The 21,842-nt window shown below is 47.1% G+C and overlaps 1 protein-coding gene across 1 annotated transcript; it reads left to right on the plus strand.

Annotated features, from left to right (window-relative positions):
- The first annotated feature begins 7,993 nt into the window (after positions 1-7,993).
- WAS (Wiskott-Aldrich syndrome) lies at positions 7,994-20,175 on the plus strand. The gene is made up of 13 exons (XM_018044876.1): positions 7,994-8,155; positions 12,929-13,094; positions 13,451-13,591; positions 14,716-14,802; positions 14,905-15,007; positions 15,112-15,153; positions 15,247-15,300; positions 16,090-16,264; positions 17,226-17,268; positions 17,472-17,625; positions 17,838-18,250; positions 18,510-18,624; positions 19,885-20,175. Exons 1-13 carry the CDS (start codon positions 8,094-8,096, stop codon positions 19,938-19,940), a joined length of 1,611 nt encoding a protein of 536 aa, XP_017900365.1. The 5' UTR covers positions 7,994-8,093; the 3' UTR covers positions 19,941-20,175.
- The last annotated feature ends 1,667 nt before the right edge of the window (positions 20,176-21,842 follow it).

Below are 21,842 nucleotides of genomic sequence, written 5' to 3' on the forward strand. Positions count from 1 at the left end.
TAAATTTGAGGAATCTAAAGCCTGGAAGCTGAGAGTTTATATCTCAAGACAGTATTGTTAGCATGTAAGCCTTTATGTTGATCAAAAACAAACCTATTCATTGCTTAATCAAAATATGACATGGAAAAATCCTAGCCTGAAATTCAGGGCTCATTTGGGCAGAGAAATAAAAGACCTTTTTAATAACATTCATTAGAGAATGTTTTTGAAAGTTCAACAGAAGTCATACGAAGGGATTTCCTCTCACACAATGCCAACAAATTGCTGATGGAGATTAACAATATGGATTTGATTTAAAATCAAGTGAAAAATCTGACTGCTGTTGGCAGTGGAAAGAATTCTGTAATAGCTTGGGTAAATATATTAAAATACCCAGGCAATTTTTTGTGCATTTTTCATAACAGCTGATTGTGGGTTTTTGTTTTGTTTTTGGCCATGCTGCACAGCTTGTGGGATCTCAGTTCCCTGACCAGGGGTTGAACCCAGGCCCTGTCAGTGAAAGCCCAGAATCCTAACCACAGGCACCAGGGAACTCCCTATTTGTGTGTTTTAAAATAATAATGAGTGACTATAATAATAAACAGTGAGTTGTTTGAGAGTTGTAGGATTATAAAGCAATTTTCTGTTAAAAATTTAATAAATGCATGATTGATTTTCACCATGAACCAAAATATTATAAGATTATATACTTCAGTAATATGTAAAATGATCTTGATAATCAAAAACATTAAGAGACAGGGGTAGTGATAGACTACTGACTTTGGATCTGGGGAAAGCTCCCAGTCACGAGCCTGGAGTGTCTTCTCTGCCTGTGTGTGGGAGCTCTCTGGCCTAGGAACAAGAACTGGTTCTTTGGCTGCCCAAACAGACTTTGCCCTTTAGGAATATCGTTGGGTTCACTCAGCCCTAGCCAGGGAGAGAAGAATGCTGTGTCAGCTTGGTTACTATTTGAAAGCAAAGGACTGTAAAACATAGCAGCTTTGAAATACAACAGTGTATTTGCTCACAATCCTGTAGGTAGGCAGTTTGAGCTGGGATTGGCTGGTGGTTCCACTCTTAGACTTCCTCTGCTCAACATGTTGCCACAGTGAACTGGAGGATAGGCTGGGCTGGAAGTTTCAATGGCCTTGATCACATGTCTGGCGTTGGTGCCAGCTGTCAGCAGGGGTGCTTTGGTTCATGGAGGGCTCAGCACAGCATTGCACTGGGGCCAAGACAGATGCTGCAAGGTCACTTGAGGCCTAGGCTCTAGATTTCATGTGATGGCAGTTTTGTTGCATGCTGTTGGCCAAAGCACAGGCTCAAGGGGTGAGGAAATAAACTCCGCCTCTGAATGGGGAGGTGCAAAGTCCCATTGCCAGAGGACATAACAACAGACAAGGAGGAATGTTGGCAGCCATCTGTATTTATCTGCTTGGGCTACCATAATGGAGTACCATGGACTAGTTGGCTTAAACAGCAGAAATGTATTTTCTCAGTTTTGGAGGTTTGAAGTCCAAGATTAAGATGTTGGCAGGTTTGGTTTCTGAGGCCTCTCTCCTTGAAAGGCTGCCTCCTTTAATGATAGCTGTCTCTTTACCGTGCCCTCATATGGCCTTTTCTCTGTGTACACGCATCTCTGGTGTCTCTCTCTCTTCTTATAAAAACACCAGTTCTATTGGATTAGGGTCCTGTTAAGATTACATTTAACCTTAATTACCTTCTTAAAGGCCCCATCTCCAAATACAGTCACACTAGGGGAAATCAGTCCTGAATATTCATTGGAAGGACTGATGTTGAAGCTGAAGGTCCAATACTTTGGTCACCTGATGGGAAGAACTGACTCATTGGAAAAGACCCTGATGCTGGGAAAGATTGAAGGTGGGAGAAGAAGGGGACGACAGAGGATGAGATGGTTCGATGGCATCACCGACTCGATGGACATGAGTTTGAGCAAGCTCTGGGAGTTGGTGATGGACAGGGAGGCCTGGTGTTCTGCAGTCCATGGGGGTTGCAAAGAGTTGGACACGACTGTATGGCTGAACTGAACTGAGAGGTTAGGACTTCAATATATGAATTTTGAAGAGTCACAATTGGGTCCATAACATCATCTTTGCAAACAGTCTACTCAATGCATTGAGTTACAAACCAATTACAAGGTATTTTACTCCAATTATCTGTTTTTTTTCCTTCAAATCATTTTAATATGGCAGTAATTGAAAGTAGGGAAAAAAGATTCAAACATCTTCCCTTTAAAGGGGATGCTTCCATGACTGCTTCACAACAAGCATGACCAGAGGCAAAGATGAGACCAGATTCAAGGAGCAAGGGCCATAGGAAGGCTTCAAGGCTGAAGATTTGAAGAGCTTGGTTTCAGAAAGTCTCTTGAGGGCTAGCAGGCAGCAGAAGAGACATGAAATTTCAAGAGATCCTTAGAGGACAGGGTGCAGTTGCTGGGTTCTGACACCTTGAAGCATTTGTTGATCGTGATTCTGTGTCAAGAGTATTTGTTGTCTGGGAAGAGCTGAGCCAAGTGGGCTGAGCAGATCTGTTGTCCCATAGGGTCAAGATTTATCAGTTGGTAGACCCAGTCTCCCTGCTCATTGAAGTAATATTGGAGACACATGACCGCACCAAAGCATGAGCTTCCAATTTCACCCATAGCTGCCTCTAACTCTCCATTTACTTGTTTTGTTTCCCAACATGGTTTATTCCTTTTGGGAGAATAAATCTTTGTGGTGAGGCTCAGAAGTTGTCTGGCCACTAACTGCACTGTAGCCTGGCATCTCTTTTTACTCTTTGTGAAATCTAAACTGCTAGGACTTTCAGGGAGGCTTCCCTTGGGGACCTTCCCTGTGGGCTTCCCTGTGGGCTTCCCTGGGGACTTCCCTGGTGGCTCAGATGGTAGAGAGTCTGCCTGCATTGTGGAAGACTTAGGTTCGATTCCTGGGTAGGGAAGATCCCCTGGAAGAGGGCATGGCAACCCACCCCAGTATTCTTGCCTGGAGAATCCCATAGATAAGGGGAGCCTGGTGGGCTACAGGCCATGGGATTGCAAAAAGTCGGACATGACTGAAGTGACTTAGCATGTGCACGTGCTTAGGAATAAAACACGACTGGGTAGCATATTAAACAGCGGAGACATTACTTTGCCATCAAAGGTCCGTTTCGTCAAGGCTATGGTTTTTCCAGTAGTCATGTATGGATATGAGATTTGGACTATAAAGAAAGCTGAGCACCGAAGAATTGATGCTTTTGAACTGAGGTGTTGGAGAAGACTCTTGAGAGTCCCTTGGACTACAAGGAGATCCAACCAGTCCGTTCTGAAGGAGATCAGCCCTGGGATTTCTTTGGAAGGAATGATGCTAAAGCTGAAACTCCAATACTTTGGCCACCTGATGCAAAGAGCTGACTCACTTGAAAAGACCCGGATGCTGGGAAAAATTGAAGGTGGGAGGAGAAGGGGATGACAGAGGATGAGATGGTTAGATGGCATCACTGACTCAATGAAAATGAGTTTGAGTAGATTCTGGGAGTTGGTGATGGACAGGGAGGCCTGGTGTGCTGTAGTCCATGGAGTAGCGAAGAGTCAGACATGACTGAGTGACTGAACTGAACTGAACTGAGTGCCAAAGCACACAGGACCTTTGGGGTATCACAGACAGAACTTTATGGAGAGAGGAGAGATTCTGTAAGTAACTGGTCTCCCTCATTGCCAAATATCTGGCACTGCTGTAATTATTTTATAATTAAAAATTTACACAAGGAGTTCATCTATCTTTGATAAGACTATTACCAGTTATTAGGAAAAAACTTTGAAAAGATTAGTGTTTTTCTCTCTTTTTAATCCCTGCCCCCCACAGTGTCCTGGGCCTGCAACTTGCCACCACATTCCACTTGCCCCCACACCCAGCTGCCTAAATATTTTTAAACATTGACAAAGTACCTTTCAGTCATAAATCAAAGAAAATAAGAAAAGGTTTATTCCTTTAAAAGATTTAGTGGGGACTTCCCTGGCAGTCCAGTGGTTAAGATGCCATGCTTCCACTGTAGGATGTGTGGGTTCAGTCCCTGGTGGCAGAATTAAGATCCCACATGCCATGCATGGCAGCCAAAAACAACAACAAAAAAAGATTTTGCTTTGATTTCGAAAGACCATTGTTGGTAATGAATAACTTTTTAAAGCTTCCTGTCCAACTTCTAACATACAAGCTATGCTAACACTGTGCATATGTGCATCTTTATCGCCCAATTTTCTGAACCCTCTATTGATCATAAGATTGTAAACACACACACTGGGTTCTCCCATAGTTGCCAAACTTAGCCAATTAAATAAAAAACAAAAGCTTTTCTCTTCAAGTTGCCTGTAGTCAAGGTATAAATGAGTTGATAATGATGGAATTGGAAAAATTAAAGGGCTACAGACATAATGCATGCTATACTTTTGGAGGTTTTTTTTAAATAAAAAAGCATTTTATTTTATTCAAATAGGCTCATCCTTTTATTCATAAGCTAAAGATCTCTGTCTTCTTTAATTATATCATTTTGGGGTACATTTCTGTAAAAGAGACTATATAGTTTATTACATGTTGGGTTATACCATTACTGCAAGGTCCCAAACAAAGACAATGCACCCATCACTAACTATGGACCCTGAGTGGAGATACTAAATTGAAGTACATATATTACAAATCCAGCCGCCATCAGAAAGAAGCATTCAGGGATGACCAAATGCCCACACTTCAACCAACCCTTTCATTTTTCTACCCAGCACCCCAAACACCCATACACACACTTAAAATAACAATCTTTCTAGGATCAGAACGGATACAAAGGCCAGCTTGTGTTTTCAGCAGAGGAGGCAGTGCTGGACATAGACTTAGAGCTTCCAAGCAAATTAAGGGAAATTTGTCCTATTTGGTGAAAGCAGAGGACTCAGAGCTCAGCCTTCCTAAAATTGGGAGCATTATGTAAAATTAGCAACAGTCTTCTCCCGGGAATTCCTCTGTTGTCCAGTGGTTAGGACTCTGCACTTTCACTGCCGAGGGCCCAGGTTCAATCCCTAGCCAGGGAATCCTGCAAGCCACTCAGTGCAGCAAAAAAATAAATTTATTAATAAAGAACATAAAAACAGTCCCTTCTCTTTCAGCATGTAACTGACCAAGAGCAGTGAACTGGGGCCTCACTACTCCATCTATATCATCCATATCATACCCTTATGAACCATGTATTCATTTATAGATATTATATATATTTATAATGTGTGTAACTTAGTGACTAACCACCAATCTATATTTATATTTTAATTTATATGTGTGCATGCATGCTCAGTCATGTCTGACTCTTTGAGACCCCATGGACTGTAGCTCACTAGGCTCTGCTGTCCATGGTATTTTCCAGGCAAGATCTTGGAGTGGGTTGCCATTTCTTCCTCCAAGGGAATCTTGCCCACTCAGGGATTGAACCCACGTGTCCTGCGTCTCCTGCATTGGCAGGTGGATTCTTTACCACTGTGCCACCTGGGAAGCCCTTAATTTACATATATAATGTAAAAATTGCAGATTTTAAAGTAGGTAACTGGCTATACTGCCTATGATGTATATTAAATAATATGTCAATCATAGCAATCCTGTCCCATCTGAGAAGGCCTAATGCTCCAAAACCATCACTTTGCACGTTGAATACTGGGTAAAGTGTATTCTCTTAAACACCTTTTGTCAAAAGCCTCGCTGTTAGGGCTTATAACTGCTGTAAACTTGTTGCTGAAACTCAGCCTCTGTTCACCCGTGCCAAATAGGAACAGGGAGACAGAGTTTTCGGTGAAGTAGGAAAGAATAGTTTTTCATTGCTTTGCCAGGCAAAGGGGGCCACAGTGGGCTAATGCCCTGAAGACCCTGTGACCCAGCCTGGAGAGGGTAGTAAGGAGTTCTATAGTGTTCAAGGAGCAAGGCATGATCAGCTCGTGGGCAGTTCTTGGCACCAAGGTGACATTTCAAGCATTATCAACCTTCTGGTTTCAGCCAGTCTAGGGTCTGTGTTCTTGCGGTCAGCAGTTTTCATCTGGTGGGGGGAGAGGGTGTCTGCTTCCTGTAAAAACAACTTAGGAATGTGTATCAGGCCTTTATCTATATCCTTCAGGGAACTGGGAGTTCGGGTGATTCTGTTATGTGGCAGAATTATAGTCTACATTGTTACCAGTTCCTTAGCCCAACAGCTATCCTTTGTTTCTAAATCTTCACATTTCCCAATCATTTACTCAAGTCAGCATTTTACTTCAAAAGACAAGGCCATAGAGGCTTGAACAGTTTCAAACTTTGTACCGGTTTCGTCAGGAGTAAAGTTAATGATTTTAGTACATCACGTTCAAAAACTACAAGATATCGCTCTGCAATTTATAGTCTTGGGAGAGCCAGACACACCACTGTACCCGTCCCACTGTGGCAGAACGTAATTTTATTAAAGTAACTTCTGAGAGTTTTCCTAAACCCATAGAACGCTTTCTATTTTGAGTAAACTAGAGAATAAAGGGAGAAGGCAATGGCAACCCACTCCAGTACTCTTGCCTGGCAAATCCCATCGATGCAGGAGCCTGGTAGGCTGCAGTCCATGGGGTCGCAAAGAGTTGGACACGACTTTACTTTCACTTTTCACTTTCATGCATTGGAAAAGGAAATGGCAACCCACTCCAGCGCTCTTGCCTGGAGAATCCCAGGAATGGGGGAGCCTGGTGGGCTGCCGTCTATGGGGTCACACAGAGTCGGACATGACTGAAGCGACTTAGCAGCAACAGCAGCAGAGAATAAAGGATGCAGAACCACTTGGTACACGCACTGAAAACCCTGAAAGTGAAAGTCACTCGGCCATGTCCGTGTGACTCCATTGACTATGCAGTTCATGGCATTCTCCAGGCTACTGGAGTGGGTAGCCCTTCCCTTCTCCAGGGGATCTTCCCAACCCAGGGATCGAACCCAGCTCTCCCACATTGCAAGCGGATTCTTCACCAGTTGAGCCACCAGGGAAGCCGAGGAATACTGGAGTGGGTAGCCTATCCCTTCTCCAGCGGATCTTTCCAACTCAGGAATCGAACTGCGGTCTCCTGCATCACAGGCAGATTCTTTACCAACTGAGCTACTTAGGTAAGCCCATGGAAAACCCTAGTGGGTGAGTTACAGAATTTATGATTGTATCACCCAGTGCAGCAGGCGTCCTGATGTGTGATCTTACTAACCCTCCAGCAGTAAACACCACCTTCTACCCTTCTACACTTGAGCAATCTGAACCTCTGGGGAGGTATTCGAACCCACCACCCGAAATCCTCAAAGCCGGCTTAAGCGGCTCGGCACACTGGTCTGGCATCCACTGCGCATGTCCCCGAACCATGACCAATGGGAGCCCCGAGCGCGGGACCGGAGGCGGGGCCATGTTATTCTCTGACCCGTGCAGCTTCAAAGAATAGCAAGGACGAAAATTCGGTCATCGACCAATCAAAGCCCGTGGCCGTCCTGCTCGCCCCACCCGTAGGCCAATTACCGCTCCGGTGCATTGCGAGCGGCTACGAAATTAAGGAATGGAGCGGGGGGTGAAAGTAGTTAAGATGGCTGATATGAGAGAGGCTGAGGGTGAGACCCCAGAGAGAGGCTCGCCCATAGTGGGTGAGAATCAGGAGCTCTTGGGACTAGCAGGATTGCGACACTCCACTCTCCATTAGGGAACGAGGCAGCCATCATATCCCTCCCCCACAAGTAAAATGGTATGTTGCAAGACGGCCACCCTCTCCACAGTGGTACGATCCTGGACGGACTGCTCCATTTTGCATTCCTCCCCTTTCCCGCAGTAGTCCATTCCAGACTGCAGCGCTAACCCCTCCTGGGCTCACACTGTCAAGGTGTGGGCGGCCCTTGGGACCCACTGATCAGAAGGTGGACTCTCTTAAGAGTCTCACACAGACTCGGTTGTGGACCCTTCTGGTGTCACTGAGCGGGAAATAGACAGTTGGGGTCACAGATCGGGGTAGGGGTTAGGAAGGACCCATTTAGGGAGAGCTGGTGGTGATTCTGAGACTGTGATCAGTGTAGGGACTAGGAGGGGACCTTTGGCTGCCTGGCTGGTCCGAGATGAGTAGCGCAAACCTAGAAGGGAAGGAGAGAGATGGATGGCACCGTGTTTTCCCATGCAGGTGAGAGGAGTAGGGCAGGAAACGTGGTGGGTGGGACCTCCGAGGTTGATGGGTTAGGGCCCTAGAAGAGTGTGACTGGGCCCACACAATGGATCTCCGAGATGGACTTTGCAGCACGGAAAAGTAGGGAAAGGGCAGAGAGAAGGTGGCCATGTTCTGGGTCTCTAAATATCCACCAATGGTGGTGGGACTTGAATGTCTAATGGAGGAGGGTGAGAAGAGGATTGGAGCAGGAATGGGGAGAATGCTAGGCTGAAGGAAGGATAGTGCCTTTATCCAAGTTATTCAGCCATTTCATGAAAACAACGCATAATTATAACATATTAAGCTCTGTCCTCGTCACTTGACATGAATTATCTCATTTAAATCTTCACAACAGTCTTAACTACTATTGTTATCCACTTTATGGATGAGAGAACTAAAGCACTGAGAGGTTACCAGACTTTAAACAGCTGATAAGTGCCAGAGCCAGGTTGTAAGCCTGGAGAATCTGGCTCTATGCACTGAGCAGTTCTTATCCCTACAGGCATCTCTGCTTTTCTATGCATGCCCTGTCCTCAATCAACCCCAACCAGGACTAGAAATCAGCCCCTCTCCTAAAACATCCCTTTGGCTGTAGCATCAGTGAACAGTGTAGATATCTCTGTGGGAGGGTCTGGCTCTTGCACACTAGAAGCTGTTTTTCTTCCCTCCCCCCAGGCAGGGAGGTGAAGAGAGGAGGGAGGGCAGTGAGAAGAGAGCAATAGGTCACATCATAGGTAACTAGACCATACAGTGATTATTCAACAGATACTGATTGAGCTTCTGCATGTAGGGTCTTGTGCTAGGTGGTGGGGATGTGGCAATGAACAAGACAGACAAGAGTCTGGTTCCTGCCTGCCCTAGGAGTGTGTTTTGGGAATTCCTGGTAGGCAGACTTTGGTTATCACAATGATGGTGATGTTTTGGCATTGAACAGGCAGGGTCCTGAGATGCTGGGGGACAGCCCCACACCACCAAGACTTGTAACATCCATGAATGTCATTCTAGGGTGGTAAAAAGAGGCTTCCCAAAATGTTTCTTATGGAAAGGGTGCATTGTATCCAAGGGTTGGGAACTGCTGTTTCCTTAAGTTAGTCCCAGGAAACACCCCTCAGTCAAGGGTAGGGAGGACCACAAGGGGCAGGAAGGAAAGGGGAGAAGAAGGACTAGGGTGTGGAAGAAAACCCTCATGTCTTTTCACTGACAGTGTCTTATTACCTACTCGGGACTTAGGCATGGCAATGGGGATCTTTAAGCAATATCAGATCCCCCCCGCTCCCCCTGCCTTGAGATTTCCCTGGCAGTTCAGTGGTTAAGACTTCACTTTCCAGTGGAGGGGGTGCAAGTTCAATCCTTGGTTAGGGAGCTAAGATCCCACATGCCTCTTGGCCAAAAAAAAAACAAAACATAAAAAACAGGTAATATTGTAACAAATTCAAAAAGACTTAAAATGGTCCACATTAAAAAAAAATCTTAAAAAAATCAATATCCCCTCAAAATAAAGTAAAATATGCACAAGATATAAACAGGAAATATCTCTCCATATGGTGATCCCTGGGAGCTTGGCAGAGTTTGGGATCGATGGGAGAGCATCAGGTGAGTGCAAGTCATTGGGCTTATCATGCTTCTTGGGGGTTCCTGGGTATTCACTGGATTACTGAGAAGTAAGTTAGAATGTCTGCTCCCTGCTGCAGTAGACTGACTTGTGTGGTAAGTATTCAATCCACTTTCCTGCTGGGAACAACTGGAAAAGCTTGATTAGGGTTTTTGGTTTTTTTTTTTTTAATCTATTTGAAGTCCCAGGTGAGCAAATTACCTTTGAGGTCATCACCTCACCAAATACTGTCATCCAGTGCAGAGAAGCAAGTGTCGAAGGGAACACATAACAGTAAAATAAACCAGCTCCAAATTATTAATGCAGGCCAACAGAGCAATTCAGTAATCTGAATAAGATTTAAAATGATCATAAAATGATTAATGAATCACTGTATTCCAGGCTGAGGAAACTCATTGTATTAGGGACAAAAATAATAAAAATAAATCTACTTAAGTTTTTTAATTGGAGAAAAATACAAATTTTAAACTTGTCTGCTCCTTAGAAGTAAGAACATGAAATATACATCTTTTACATATTAATTTACAAAATCACCAGCAAACGTAGCAGAGGTTTAAAACCCCCTGAAATAGACTTAAAGGGGACAGATCTAAGAGCAGAGAAAGAAGGAAAACAAAAGACCGAAGTAGCAGAATTTCATCCCAGGCCCCATGTGGCATTTTAGAGTTTAGGAACCATTTCTCACAAAACTGGCCTCAGCTTCAACTCTCACAAGCTGTGTGATCTCGGGCAACTTAGCTAAGCTACTCTGGGCCACCGCATCCCTATCAGTAAAATGGAAACAGCTGAAGCTCTCACTGCCTGGGGTTGTCTGTGCATGTGAAATAAGTACGTAAGTATGGGGCACTCAGAAAAATGTCAGAAAACACTAAATCAAATTAGATATGAATCCCTCACTCATTTCTTCAAGAAACATTTATTGAGTGTCTGGTTTGTGCCTGGCACACAGTGAGAGCTCAACAAACAATGTCAACATGAATGAATGCAGTGACTTTCTAAGGAAAAAACAGGTGCTTAGTGAACAGGCTGGAAGGGACTCCAGACCAGGAGGTATGAAACTGCCTGGTGACTTGGAAGCACCATATGCCGGTTGGTGAGCAGAGAAATTGCCACAACAGAAGTGGCTTCGATGGTGCTTCCCTGGTGGCTCAGACAGTAAAGAATCCACCTGCAATGCAGGAGACCCAGGTTCGATCCCTGATCGGGAATATCCCCTGGAGAAGGGAATGGCTACCCACTCCAGTATTCTTGCCTGGAGAATTCCATGGACAGAGGAGCCTGGCGGGCTACACAGTCCATGGATGGGGTCACAGAGTTGGACATGACTGAGCAACTAATACAAGTGGGTTTGACACTTGGCTTAGGAGAGAAGCTTGGCACCGCAGGCATGGGAGCCATACAGGTTTCCAGGTAGGACTGTGGGTCACAAGTTGACATGTGCTGTTTCCCTTCAGGTATATGGGAATGCCAGACACACCCCAGATATGCTCAGCTCCCCTCAAGCTGCTGTATGTGTACCTGAAAACTTCACATCTCCAAATGGGAAATAGGTCCAGGGAGGGGTACGGACCGAGCTTCCATTCTCTTGGGGAAACAGTCTGTCAAAGTTCGAGCTATGCAAGCCCTACAATGCCCCAATTCCCCTCCTGAGAGTGTGCTTGCCTATTTGGAACTGGAGATGCGTATAGGAGCAAATAAGGCAGCGTTGCTGCCAACCACGAGAGACAGAAACAGCTCAGATATCTGTTAACAGGAGAATACGAATAAACAAATTGTCTAGTAACACAATGTGGGCTTCCCTGGTGTCTCAGCGGTAAAGAATCTGCCTGCAATGTCTCCTGCAATGGAGACACAGGAGATGCTGGTTTGATCCCTGGGGGAGTTGGGAAGATCCCCTGGAGGAGGGCATGGCAACCCACTCCAGTATTCTTGCCTGGAGAATCCCTTGGACAGAGGAGCCTGGCAGGCTACAGTCCAAAGGGTCACAAAGAGTTAGACACAACTGAAGCGACTTAGCACGCGCACACACACGCATAGTAACACAATAGAATGCTATATAGCAGTAACAACTACTGCTACCGGCAAATATGAATCTTAGTAACAGAACGGGTGGTGGAGCATCTTGATGAAAAGTGCACACTGACCAACCTGACTGGCATGCTAGCTTGGAGCTACTGGGGAAATCATGTAACCACTCTGGGCCTCAGTTTCCCTCCATCAAATGGCAAAAATAGTGTGTGTCCCCCAGGCCAATAGGAGGGTTTATACGAGTTAATATTTACAAAGAGGTCAGAAGAGTGCCTGGCACACATGTTCAGTGCTACATGAATATTAGTTAGATAAAAATAGAATGTTGAGGGACTTCCCTGGTGGTCCAGTGGTTACGAATCTGCCTTCCAATGCAGGAGATGTGAGTTTGATCCCTGGTTGAGGAACTCAGATCTGACATGCCAAGGGGCAACTAAGCGCTCGCATCACAAGAGAATCCCAAACACCACAAGGAGAAGCCCTTGCACTGCAACAAGAGAAGCCCGTGTATCACAAAGAGCCTAAATAAGTAAATAAAACATAGAGTATTGAGTGGGGGAAAAGACAAGACCCCAAAGATTACACACTTTCAAAAGTTCAGAAGCAACAGCAACTAAATGCGATGGTGTGGTAGGGATGGGGAAGTTGAGCCAGGTGTGAGCGAGTTGGGGTCTCAGGAGAGAGGTGGGGTCCCAGGTGCTTGCTATGTAATTAAAGGAAAATCTGTACTGCAATAACCCTTCAGCACCAGAGCCTTGGACCTTGGGCCCAGAGTAACTGGATGCTTTGGGGAGGAAGAAGGCCGCTCAGCCCATGACTGCCCCCCGTGGCACTGCAGAAATGCTGCAGTGGCCTATCCCTCACTGCCAGCCAACCAAAGGGAGGAGGGTCCAAGAAGTCAGAGGGAGATGTGCCCCAGAGAGTAAGAAAGGAGGACAAAAGCTGGTCCAAAAGATGGATCTAACCAGTCAAATGGAGGAGGGCCTCAGTCTAAAGGAGGAGGCCAGGCCTACCGAGGGGCCCCTAGAGGACTTGTTTCCCTTGTGGTTTTTTTGCACTTCCTGTTCCCCCACTCACTGCGGAAGTTCCTCTTCTTACCCTGCACTCAGAGCCCAGCCGGAGAGGACAAGGGCAGGAGGCACCATGAGTGGGGGCCCTTCAGGAGGCAGGCCTGGGGGCCGCGGAGGACAAGGGGTTCAGCAGAACATCCCGTCCACCCTCCTCCAGGACCATGAGAACCAACAACTCTTTGAGATGCTCGGACGAAAGTGCTGGGTGAGCTGGGGACCTTCTGGCCCTCCTTGTCTCCCTCTCCTCTTCTTCTCCTCCTCCTCTTCGTCCTCTTCATCTTCCCCATCCTCTCCCTCTCCTCCTTTCCTCCCCTTCCTCTCTCCTCATCTTTCCCATCCTCCTCTCCTTCTCCTCCTCTTCCTCTCCATCATCTCCTCTCAGAATCCACTTACCCTCATTCACCAATCCCAGGAAGAACTCAATGTTCATTCACTTTCCCTCTGGTTGTGGCTCTTCCTTTGGAGCCATGATGGCCACAGGCAAGAAAGGGCCAGGACTGGTTCCCAGACCCTCTGGATGCCCCTGACTGCATTCCAACGAGTCCTACTCTCCCCTCTCAGACGCTGGCCACTGCGGTTGTTCAGCTGTACCTGGCGCTGCCCCCTGGAGCCGAGCACTGGACCAAGGGACACTGTGGAGCTGTGTGCTTCGTGAAGGATAACCCCAAGAAGTCTTACTTCATCCGCCTTTATGGCCTTCAGGTGATCCCCGCCCCACCACTGGACAGACAATCCAGTTTTCAACCCATAAACCCAGATCTGTGTCCATAGCCCTGAGCCCTCAGACAGATCAGTGAACCCCCTGAGCTCTAGAACCAAAGACTTTATCCAGATGCCAGCCTCTGGTTTGTCTTTCTAAGCCTGTGATGACTGACCCCAGAGTCTTTGTGTCAAGATCTGTAACCCCCAATATTAGTATACCCCCTAAATCTAATCTGTTCCACAAACTCCATACACACACACACACACACACACACACACACACACACTATATTTTTACCTGAACCTCATGTCTATTCAAAACTCCACATTTTAGGTCTCAGAAACCTCCCATCAGTACTCCTGAACTCCAGAATTTTGCCTAGCTTCTAAGTCAAAAATATGTTCCACAAATCCCAAACCTAAGTATGCCATTGAATCTTCAACTCCAAATCTGTCCTTTTAAGCCCACAGCATTGGATCTCAGAACTTCTATATGAAAACTCCTAATCACCTAAATATTGAGGTAGCTCATAAGTAAAAAACCTATTTCACAAACCCTTAACCTAAATCCTCCAAGCATAAACCCCAAATTCATCTCATTAAACTGATAAAGATAGACCCAGTAGAACTGCATCAAGATCCCAGGGTCATCAAATTTTGACCAAACTCCTAATTTATAACTCTGCTCTCCAAATCTCAAATTGGCTCAACCCCCTCCAAAAAGCCTTCCCAAGTCTGTATTTCTGAACCTCAAATCTCAATCCCAACTCCTAATACTGGAACCCTACCTGACCTAATGAAGGTCCCCATATAAGGGGGGGATTTGGGACAGATTCTCTGAATGGACTCAGTTTCCTAGAACTAGAGTCCCAAATCCTCAAATTCAAGTCCCCTTATTCCACATCTGGACCCCAAATCCAAGTTTCTCGCTGAAGGGTCTGACTCCCATACTGTACCCTAATCCTCCACATCTGACTCCTAGATTCCCAACTCCTCAGTTCTGAGCTGGAATTCTCCAAATCAGATTTTGGGGCCCCAAATTTGTATACCATGCTCCCTATCTGGAAAACAGAGGCCCTCCACCCAGGGCGTGCCTCGGTGCCAGTGTGCTCCCCCCTCTCCAGGCTGGCCGGCTGCTGTGGGAACAGGAGCTGTACTCACAGCTGGTCTACTCTGCTCCCACCCCCTTTTTCCACACCTTTGCTGGAGATGTAAGTGACCACCTAAACCCTGGGCCTCAGTTGGGGTGCAAGGAGGAGAGGGGAAAGGTGTGGGGAGGTCTGGAAGGCAGCTGACCCCCCAGGCATGTGCAGGACTGCCAAGCGGGGCTGAACTTTGCAGACGAGGGCGAGGCCCAGGCCTTCCGGAACCTGGTGCAGGAGAAGATACAAAAACGGAATCAGAGGCAAAGCGGGGGTAAGAAGGCCTTGGGGAAGGGAAAGAGGTTGAGCAGAAGTGAGGGCAAGAGTGGGGAGCTGGAAAAGCCCCTCTCCTGATTCTGATTTCCTGTCTCTCCACAGACAGGCGCCAGCTCCCGCCTCCACCAGTGCCAGCCAGTGAAGGTGAGTCCTCTAGTGCAAGGAGGAGTAATAAGGGGCTAGCGCAGAAAACTGAGGCAGGGTTGTGATAGTTCTCTATCCATTCCATCTTCCCAGAGAGAAGAGGAGGGCTCCCACCCCTGCCCCCGCACCCAGGTGGAGACCAAGGGGGTGAGTGCTGAATATTCCCTGTGTCTCTGGGTGGGCAGGTGTCACCAGCCCCAGAGACACCGGGCTGGCTGCTGGGCCTGTGGGGAAAATGGGTGACTGGGCCATTGACCCATTTACCTACCAACCAGAGCATAAGAGAGACAGGAAGGCGGTTGGGAGAATCAGTGTGTTAGATGGTCATGGAAGGAGTGGGAGAATGAATAGACACGCAGGTGGGGCGTGGGCAGATAAATGAGTAGATGGGTGGGTGCAGTGATAAATAGGTGAATGAATAGGTGGATAGATGTGTGGGTGGATGGATTGGTGGTGGACAAATGGTTAAATGGGGGCACGAATTGATGGAAGGATGTAGATGTACAGGTGGGTGTATAGATGTAGGTGAATGGGTGTGTGGGTGAGTGGATAGATAGATAGATGGATGATTGAGTAAATTAATGAATGAATGATGGAATGAATTCAATAGTGAATAAATGGATAAGTGACAAAATTTCAATCAGTGGAGAAAGCAATGATTGAATGAGTGAATGAATTTAACAAATTAGTCAATGAGCCAGTGAATAAATGAGTCAATACTTAAGTGTGAGTAAATTAATTAATGAATCAGTGAATGTATAGATGGTATGCAGGACCCACCCACCCACTTCTCCATAAACCTACTTGGACCCCTCACCCACTCCTTCCATGACCATCTAACACACTGATTCTCCCAACTGTCTTCCTGTCTCTAACTCTCATGCTCTGGTTAGTAGGTAAGTGGGTCAATGGCCCAGTCACCCATTTTCCCCACAGGCCCAGCAGCCAGCCCAGTGTCTCTGGGGCTGGTGACAGTGGACATCCAGAACCCAGACATCACGAATTCACGATACCGTTCGCTCCCAGCACCTGGGCCTGGCCCAAGTGATAAGAAACGCTCAGGGAAGAAAAAGATCAGCAAGTCTGATATTGGTGCACCCAGTGGATTCAAGTGAGAACCTCTCCAGTGGGCCCATGGATCCTGGGGGTGGGGGAGCAGAGAGCAGGTGGATAGGAGGAGAGCTGAGTGAATGAAAGGATGGAAAAATGGATGGGTAGGTGAGAGAGTAGGCAAATGAGTGGATGGGTGAGAGGGGGAGTGCAAAGCTAGGACCAGGAAGAGATACCAAAGGCACCAAGATTGCAAATTTTACAGAGGCAGTCACTCTCTACCGCATCACCCAACTATAATCCATGACTCCAAGAGTGAGTGCCTCTTTAAATTTTGCTCCCTAGGCATTACACTCAACCTAGTCCCTCCCTGGTTAGGCTGGAATGGATGGATGGGTAGATAGATGGATGAATGAATGAATGGTTGGGTTGGAGAATGAATGGATGGTAAATGGGAAGTGGGTAGGTAGATGGGTGGGTGAGTGGATGAGTATGTGGACAGAATGATATACAGGCCAATGGGTTCATATACAAGGTGGATGGGGATGGACAGGTTGCCACATATGTGGATGAAGGACAATTCAGTGGCTACATAGAAGTGTGTGATTGAATGGGAAGTCAAGTGAGTGAATGAATGGAAAGATGGGCATATGGGTAGATGGATGGGTGGATGGACAAGTGTGCGTTAGGACAGATTGGTGGACAAATGGGTAAATAAATGTGTGTGGACAGATGAATGGGGAGACAAATATATATAGATCAGTGGTCTGACAGGTGAATGTGAACACCCAGGTGGACAAATAGATGGGTGGATGGATGGTGGAAAGAGGGATGGGCACCACAAACTGTGAACCCTCTTTAGTTCCATAACTACTACTCTCACTCATTCATTAACTTAAGACTCATTCATTAATTCTGGCTCCTGAGAGTCCCTCTGGGCAGGGGAGGGCAAGAGAGCTTCACTAGGAAGGGAGGGAAGAAACAGCCATGGCGCTTCACTGGGGTCTCCTCACCTCCCTCAGACACGTCAGCCACGTGGGGTGGGACCCCCAGAATGGATTTGACGTGAGTAACTCCAGAGTCCCCTGGACTTCACTCAACTCCTGCCTACCCTTCCATAGTCCACAGCTCCAGCTCTACCCCCCAGACCCCATCCTTCCCACTCTCCTCTCAGATCCCTCTCTGGGGTAGACCCCATGATAATCTGTGCCCCTCCCCTCCCCACCTTATTCCCCGACCCTTGCTGGGGCCTTTTTCCTCCTGGGAAGGTGAACAACCTGGACCCAGATCTGCGGAGCCTGTTCTCAAGGGCGGGAATCAGTGATGCACAGCTCACCGATGCTGAGACCTCCAAATTTATCTATGACTTCATTGAGAACCAGGGTGGGATGGAAGCTGTGCGGAAGGAGATGAGGCGCCAGGGTGAGCCCCACCCCCACTTTCTGGACCACCTCTTCTTCTCCAACCCTGGTAGCTGATTTCTAAGAGATACCCTGTAGGCTCTCAGTCCTCATAGAAACCCCTATACTGCTTGAATTGGGAGTTGGTTGGTTGGGGTACCCATTTTACAAGTGAGCAAAACTGAGGCTCTGAAGGAAACTATAATAATAGCTATGTGTTGTCTTTCCCCTCAGAGCCACTTCCACCGCCCCCACCGCCATCCCGAGGAGGGAACCAGCCCCCCCGGCCCCCAACTGTGGGGAGTAACAAGGGTCGCTCTGGCCCTCTGCCCCCTGTACCTTCGGGAGGTGCTCCTCCCCCACCAACTCCCCGGGGACCCCCACCCCCGGGCCGAGGGGGCCCTCCGCCACCACCCCCTCCAGCCACTGGACGCTCTGTGCCACCGCCCCCTCCACCCCCTGGAGCTGGGGGTGGACCGCCCATGCCTCCGCCACCACCACCGCCACCACCGCCACCACCCAGCTCTGGGGATGGACCAATCCCTCCCCCACCCCCTCCTTCTCTGGGGCTTGTGGGGGGCCCGGCCCCTGGTGGGGGTCGGGGGGCACTTTTGGATCAAATCCGGCAGGGAATTCAGCTGAACAAGGTGAGAACCAGTGTGATGGAGGATTGGGGAACTGGGACTCTGGGGTGTGCTGTGGAAGTGAGGATGGTAGGGGGCTGGGGCTGAGAGTGATGGGGGTCCCACGATTTGGGGGTTCACTGATAGGGTTGGGAGGTTGGTGGGGAGAGGTGAGTTTCAAGGCGACTAGAGTATGTGGGAGGAGAAAGAATGATGAAGGGGTGGGGAGAAGTGCTCCTCTCACAGGCCCTGAGCCCTCTGTGCTGGATCCTGCTTGCTGCAGACCCCGGGGGCCCCAGAGAGCTCAGCGCTGCAGCCACCACCTCAGAGCTCAGAGGGGCTGGTGGGTGCCCTGATGCACGTGATGCAGAAGAGAAGCAAAGCCATCCATTCCTCTGGTGAGAGTGCACCCTCCCTGTGAGCCTGCCATTCAGAGCCCATCCTGCCAGGACCTGTGGCCCTGGTTCCCAGCTAGTGTTGACCTAAAAACACCCCCAACAGCCACCAGCAATTAGTCCCATCTGTTGATGTGAGAATGAACATGAATCTGTAGCAGTCTCTTTTTTGACAGTGTTAACTGTCATTATGTAACAGTAATATGATTAACTCTCTTTGACAATGATATTAACATTAACCCCATATGTTCAATAGTATTAACATTAGTCCTCTATGTGATGATAGTATTATAAAGAACCCCTTCTTTGACACTAATATTAACTCTAATGTCATGTGTCAAAAGATTAACTCATTAAGTGACAATATTATAACTAATTCAATCTTTTACAATAGTGTTAATGTTAGTCCCTTAATGTGTCAACAACATTGTCATTATATGAGAATTATATGAGGATACTATTAACCTCAGGGCTTCCCAGGTGGCTCAGTGATAAAGAATCCGCCTGCCAATGCAGGAGACGCAGGGCACGCGGGTTCGATCCCTGATTCAGGAGGAGCCCCTGGAGGTGGAAATGGCAACCCACTCCAGTATTCTTGCCTGGGAAGTCTTATGGACAGAGGAGCCTGGTGTGCTACAGTCCAAAGGGTCGCAAAGAGTCAGACATGACTGAGCAGAGCAGAGAAAGAGAGAGTATTAGCCTCAACCTACTGTGTGACAATAATATAATTAAAGTTCAGCTTTGACAATAACACTGACATCAACCCAGGAGTCTGTTCACAGATCAATAGGAATCCATTATATGACAGAATTATAACAAACCTCCTCTTTTGACCATGATATCATCACTAACCCCATTCTGTGTCAACAATGTTAACATTAACGCACTATGAAAAAACAACATTGTAACTTCCTCCACCTTTGCTAATATTTAAATCCACTCCATTGAGTGACAAGCCTGTTAACAGTAACCCTTTGTGTGACAATAATATCCCAACCAACCACACATTTTTTATAATATTAACCTCGACTCCAACTAGAACCTAGACCCCAGCTATAGTCCCTGTCTTGCCCCTCCCTAACTCTCCCTCCTCTTAGGAGGTCCCTTTATCTAACACACAAACCTCAGATCTAACTTCCAAGTGGGAGATCTCAGCCCCCAGGGTTTAGTAATCCTAACCTCCTAGACCCTAGTAACTCCTCTCTCCAGGGCTTTTGAACCCTCCTACCCATCCTGAGTTCCACTCTTTCTCTCTCCCTCCAGACGAAGGGGAGGACCAGGCCGGGGATGATGATGATGATGATGAATGGGACGACTGAATCACCACCACCTCTGCTGTTCTGTGCTGGGCTCCCCTGGCAGCCCTCCTCGCCACCCTCCTGGCCCCCAAGCCCCTTTTCTTTCCTACCCACCCCTCCAATGCTGTTATCTCTGACTGGCCTCCTCCCACACACACTCACCCTAGCAATAGCCAGGGACCTTTTTATATAAAATGTCTCAGTTCAACTCATTCAAGGATTTTTAAACAAAAATAAAATAACTGTCTTTTTGTTTCTTTAAATCTCAGTTTCTTTACCTACCAAATGTGAGAATTTGGGGTCCTTTTCCCCCAAAGTTCCTTTTATTCCCATTTCATTTGTTTAGCCATACATATGTATATTTATTTATTCATTTGTTCCCTTGGTCATTTAGTCTGTATTTCTTTGTTTCCTTCTGCCCTTCCTTCTTTCCACAGATATTTATTACCAGGCACTACTTTGGGGGCTGGGGATAAAGCAATGGGAAACAAACAACAAAAATTCTTGGTCTTGTGAGGTCAACATTCTAGGGCAGGAGATAGACAAGAAACAAGGAATTAAATAAAAACAAAAAGAGTTACAGATCATGGTAAGAGCTATATTGTGCTGAGAGGAAGTGATGGTAAGATGTAGAGTTCAGGGAAAGACACTTGGAGGAGGTGACAGTTATGCTGAATCTAGAGAGAAAGCATTCAACCATGTGAATATTTAGAGGGAAGGGCCTTCGAGGCAGAGGGAATAGCCAATGCAAAGGCCCTGAGGTGGGAAAAAGCTTGGTGTGAGGCTGAATGTGGTTAATGGGTGAGAGAGTTATTTGTACACTCATTAAAAGAAGTGCGATCAACACAGTATTAGATCAAGAGAGCACTCAATGATCAGACTTCCCACTCTCCATGCACACAAGTCCCACACAATGCTAAAATTTGATTCTGCCCAGTTCCCAGTGCAATCTAAGTCCTGGCCAATGGCAATGAACGAGGCAAAGATTTAATAATCACATAGATCTGCTCTAGATCACAGGCAAGATGCCTCACCTCTGAGCCTCAGTTTCCTCATCTATACAATGGGGGCAACAATATGTAACCTATTTCCAACTTGGATCCCACTGGGTCACCCTCCTCCTCTAGAACTTGCTCTCCAGAGGGGGAAAAAGGCGCAACTCAAAACTGTCCCTGGTGTCAAAGCTGTTTCCAAGGGGGTAATTGGAAACTCTTGTACATCAAAGCCTAGAATAGAGGGGCCTACCCCTTCCCATTTCTGAAACCTGGTGGATACAAGATCTCAGGTTTCATAACTTCAGAGGAGTAAGAGAGCAGGGACGAAAATAAAGGTGAGGGGGAATTCAAAGGAGGCAGACTTCTTCCATCTGCAAGATCAGTGCAAGAATTTCTGAACCATCCAAGGGCAGCTTAAGGGGTTAGAGGAGGGTGGAGGTATAAGGAGTAGGAGCTGGCTTTGCCCCTTAAGAATTTCCCTGCAGCCATGGAAGCTGGAGAAGGAGGGAGTCCTGGGTTCCCTTTAATTTTTTCATTATTCTTCATCCTTTACTCCACTCCCTGCCCCACCCTGGTTGGGTTCCCATGGCAAGCACTGAGTCTAGGAAGGGCCTGTCATATCACTTCTACCCCCGCCAAACCCAGAATTCCATAACCCTTTGGGCAGGTTTTGTCCTGGAAAAGACCTTACATCACACAACCTCTGAATCCCCAGGAGCATTGGCTAGAGCAAGCACAGATCTGGGGTAAAAGAGTTGACTATGGGGAAGTTGCTTGAGCTCCCTGGGCCTGTTTCTTCAGTTTTTAAAATGAAGATACAAATGCTTACTTCACGGGGTTGTGACAAGAATGAAAGTAGATGGTGTGTGCAAAGTTCCTGGCTCCTTGTAGGCATTTATAAATGTGAGATGCTGTTTCTGCTGTTGTT

This window comes from Capra hircus, unplaced genomic scaffold, assembly GCF_001704415.2.
Source record: "Capra hircus breed San Clemente unplaced genomic scaffold, ASM170441v1, whole genome shotgun sequence".
In the NCBI taxonomy this organism is placed as follows: Eukaryota; Metazoa; Chordata; class Mammalia; order Artiodactyla; family Bovidae; genus Capra; species Capra hircus.

Bases quoted from the DNA above. Each gene is read 5' to 3' on its own strand.
- WAS (XM_018044876.1), top strand. From the start codon at position 8,094: ATGAGTAGCGCAAACCTAGAAGGGAAGGAGAGAGATGGATGGCACCGT. The intron at 13,095-13,450 runs GTGAGCTGGGGA...CTCCCCTCTCAG, and splicing joins TGCTCGGACGAAAGTGCTGG to ACGCTGGCCACTGCGGTTGT. The intron at 18,625-19,884 runs GTGAGAGTGCAC...CTCTCCCTCCAG, and splicing joins CAAAGCCATCCATTCCTCTG to ACGAAGGGGAGGACCAGGCC.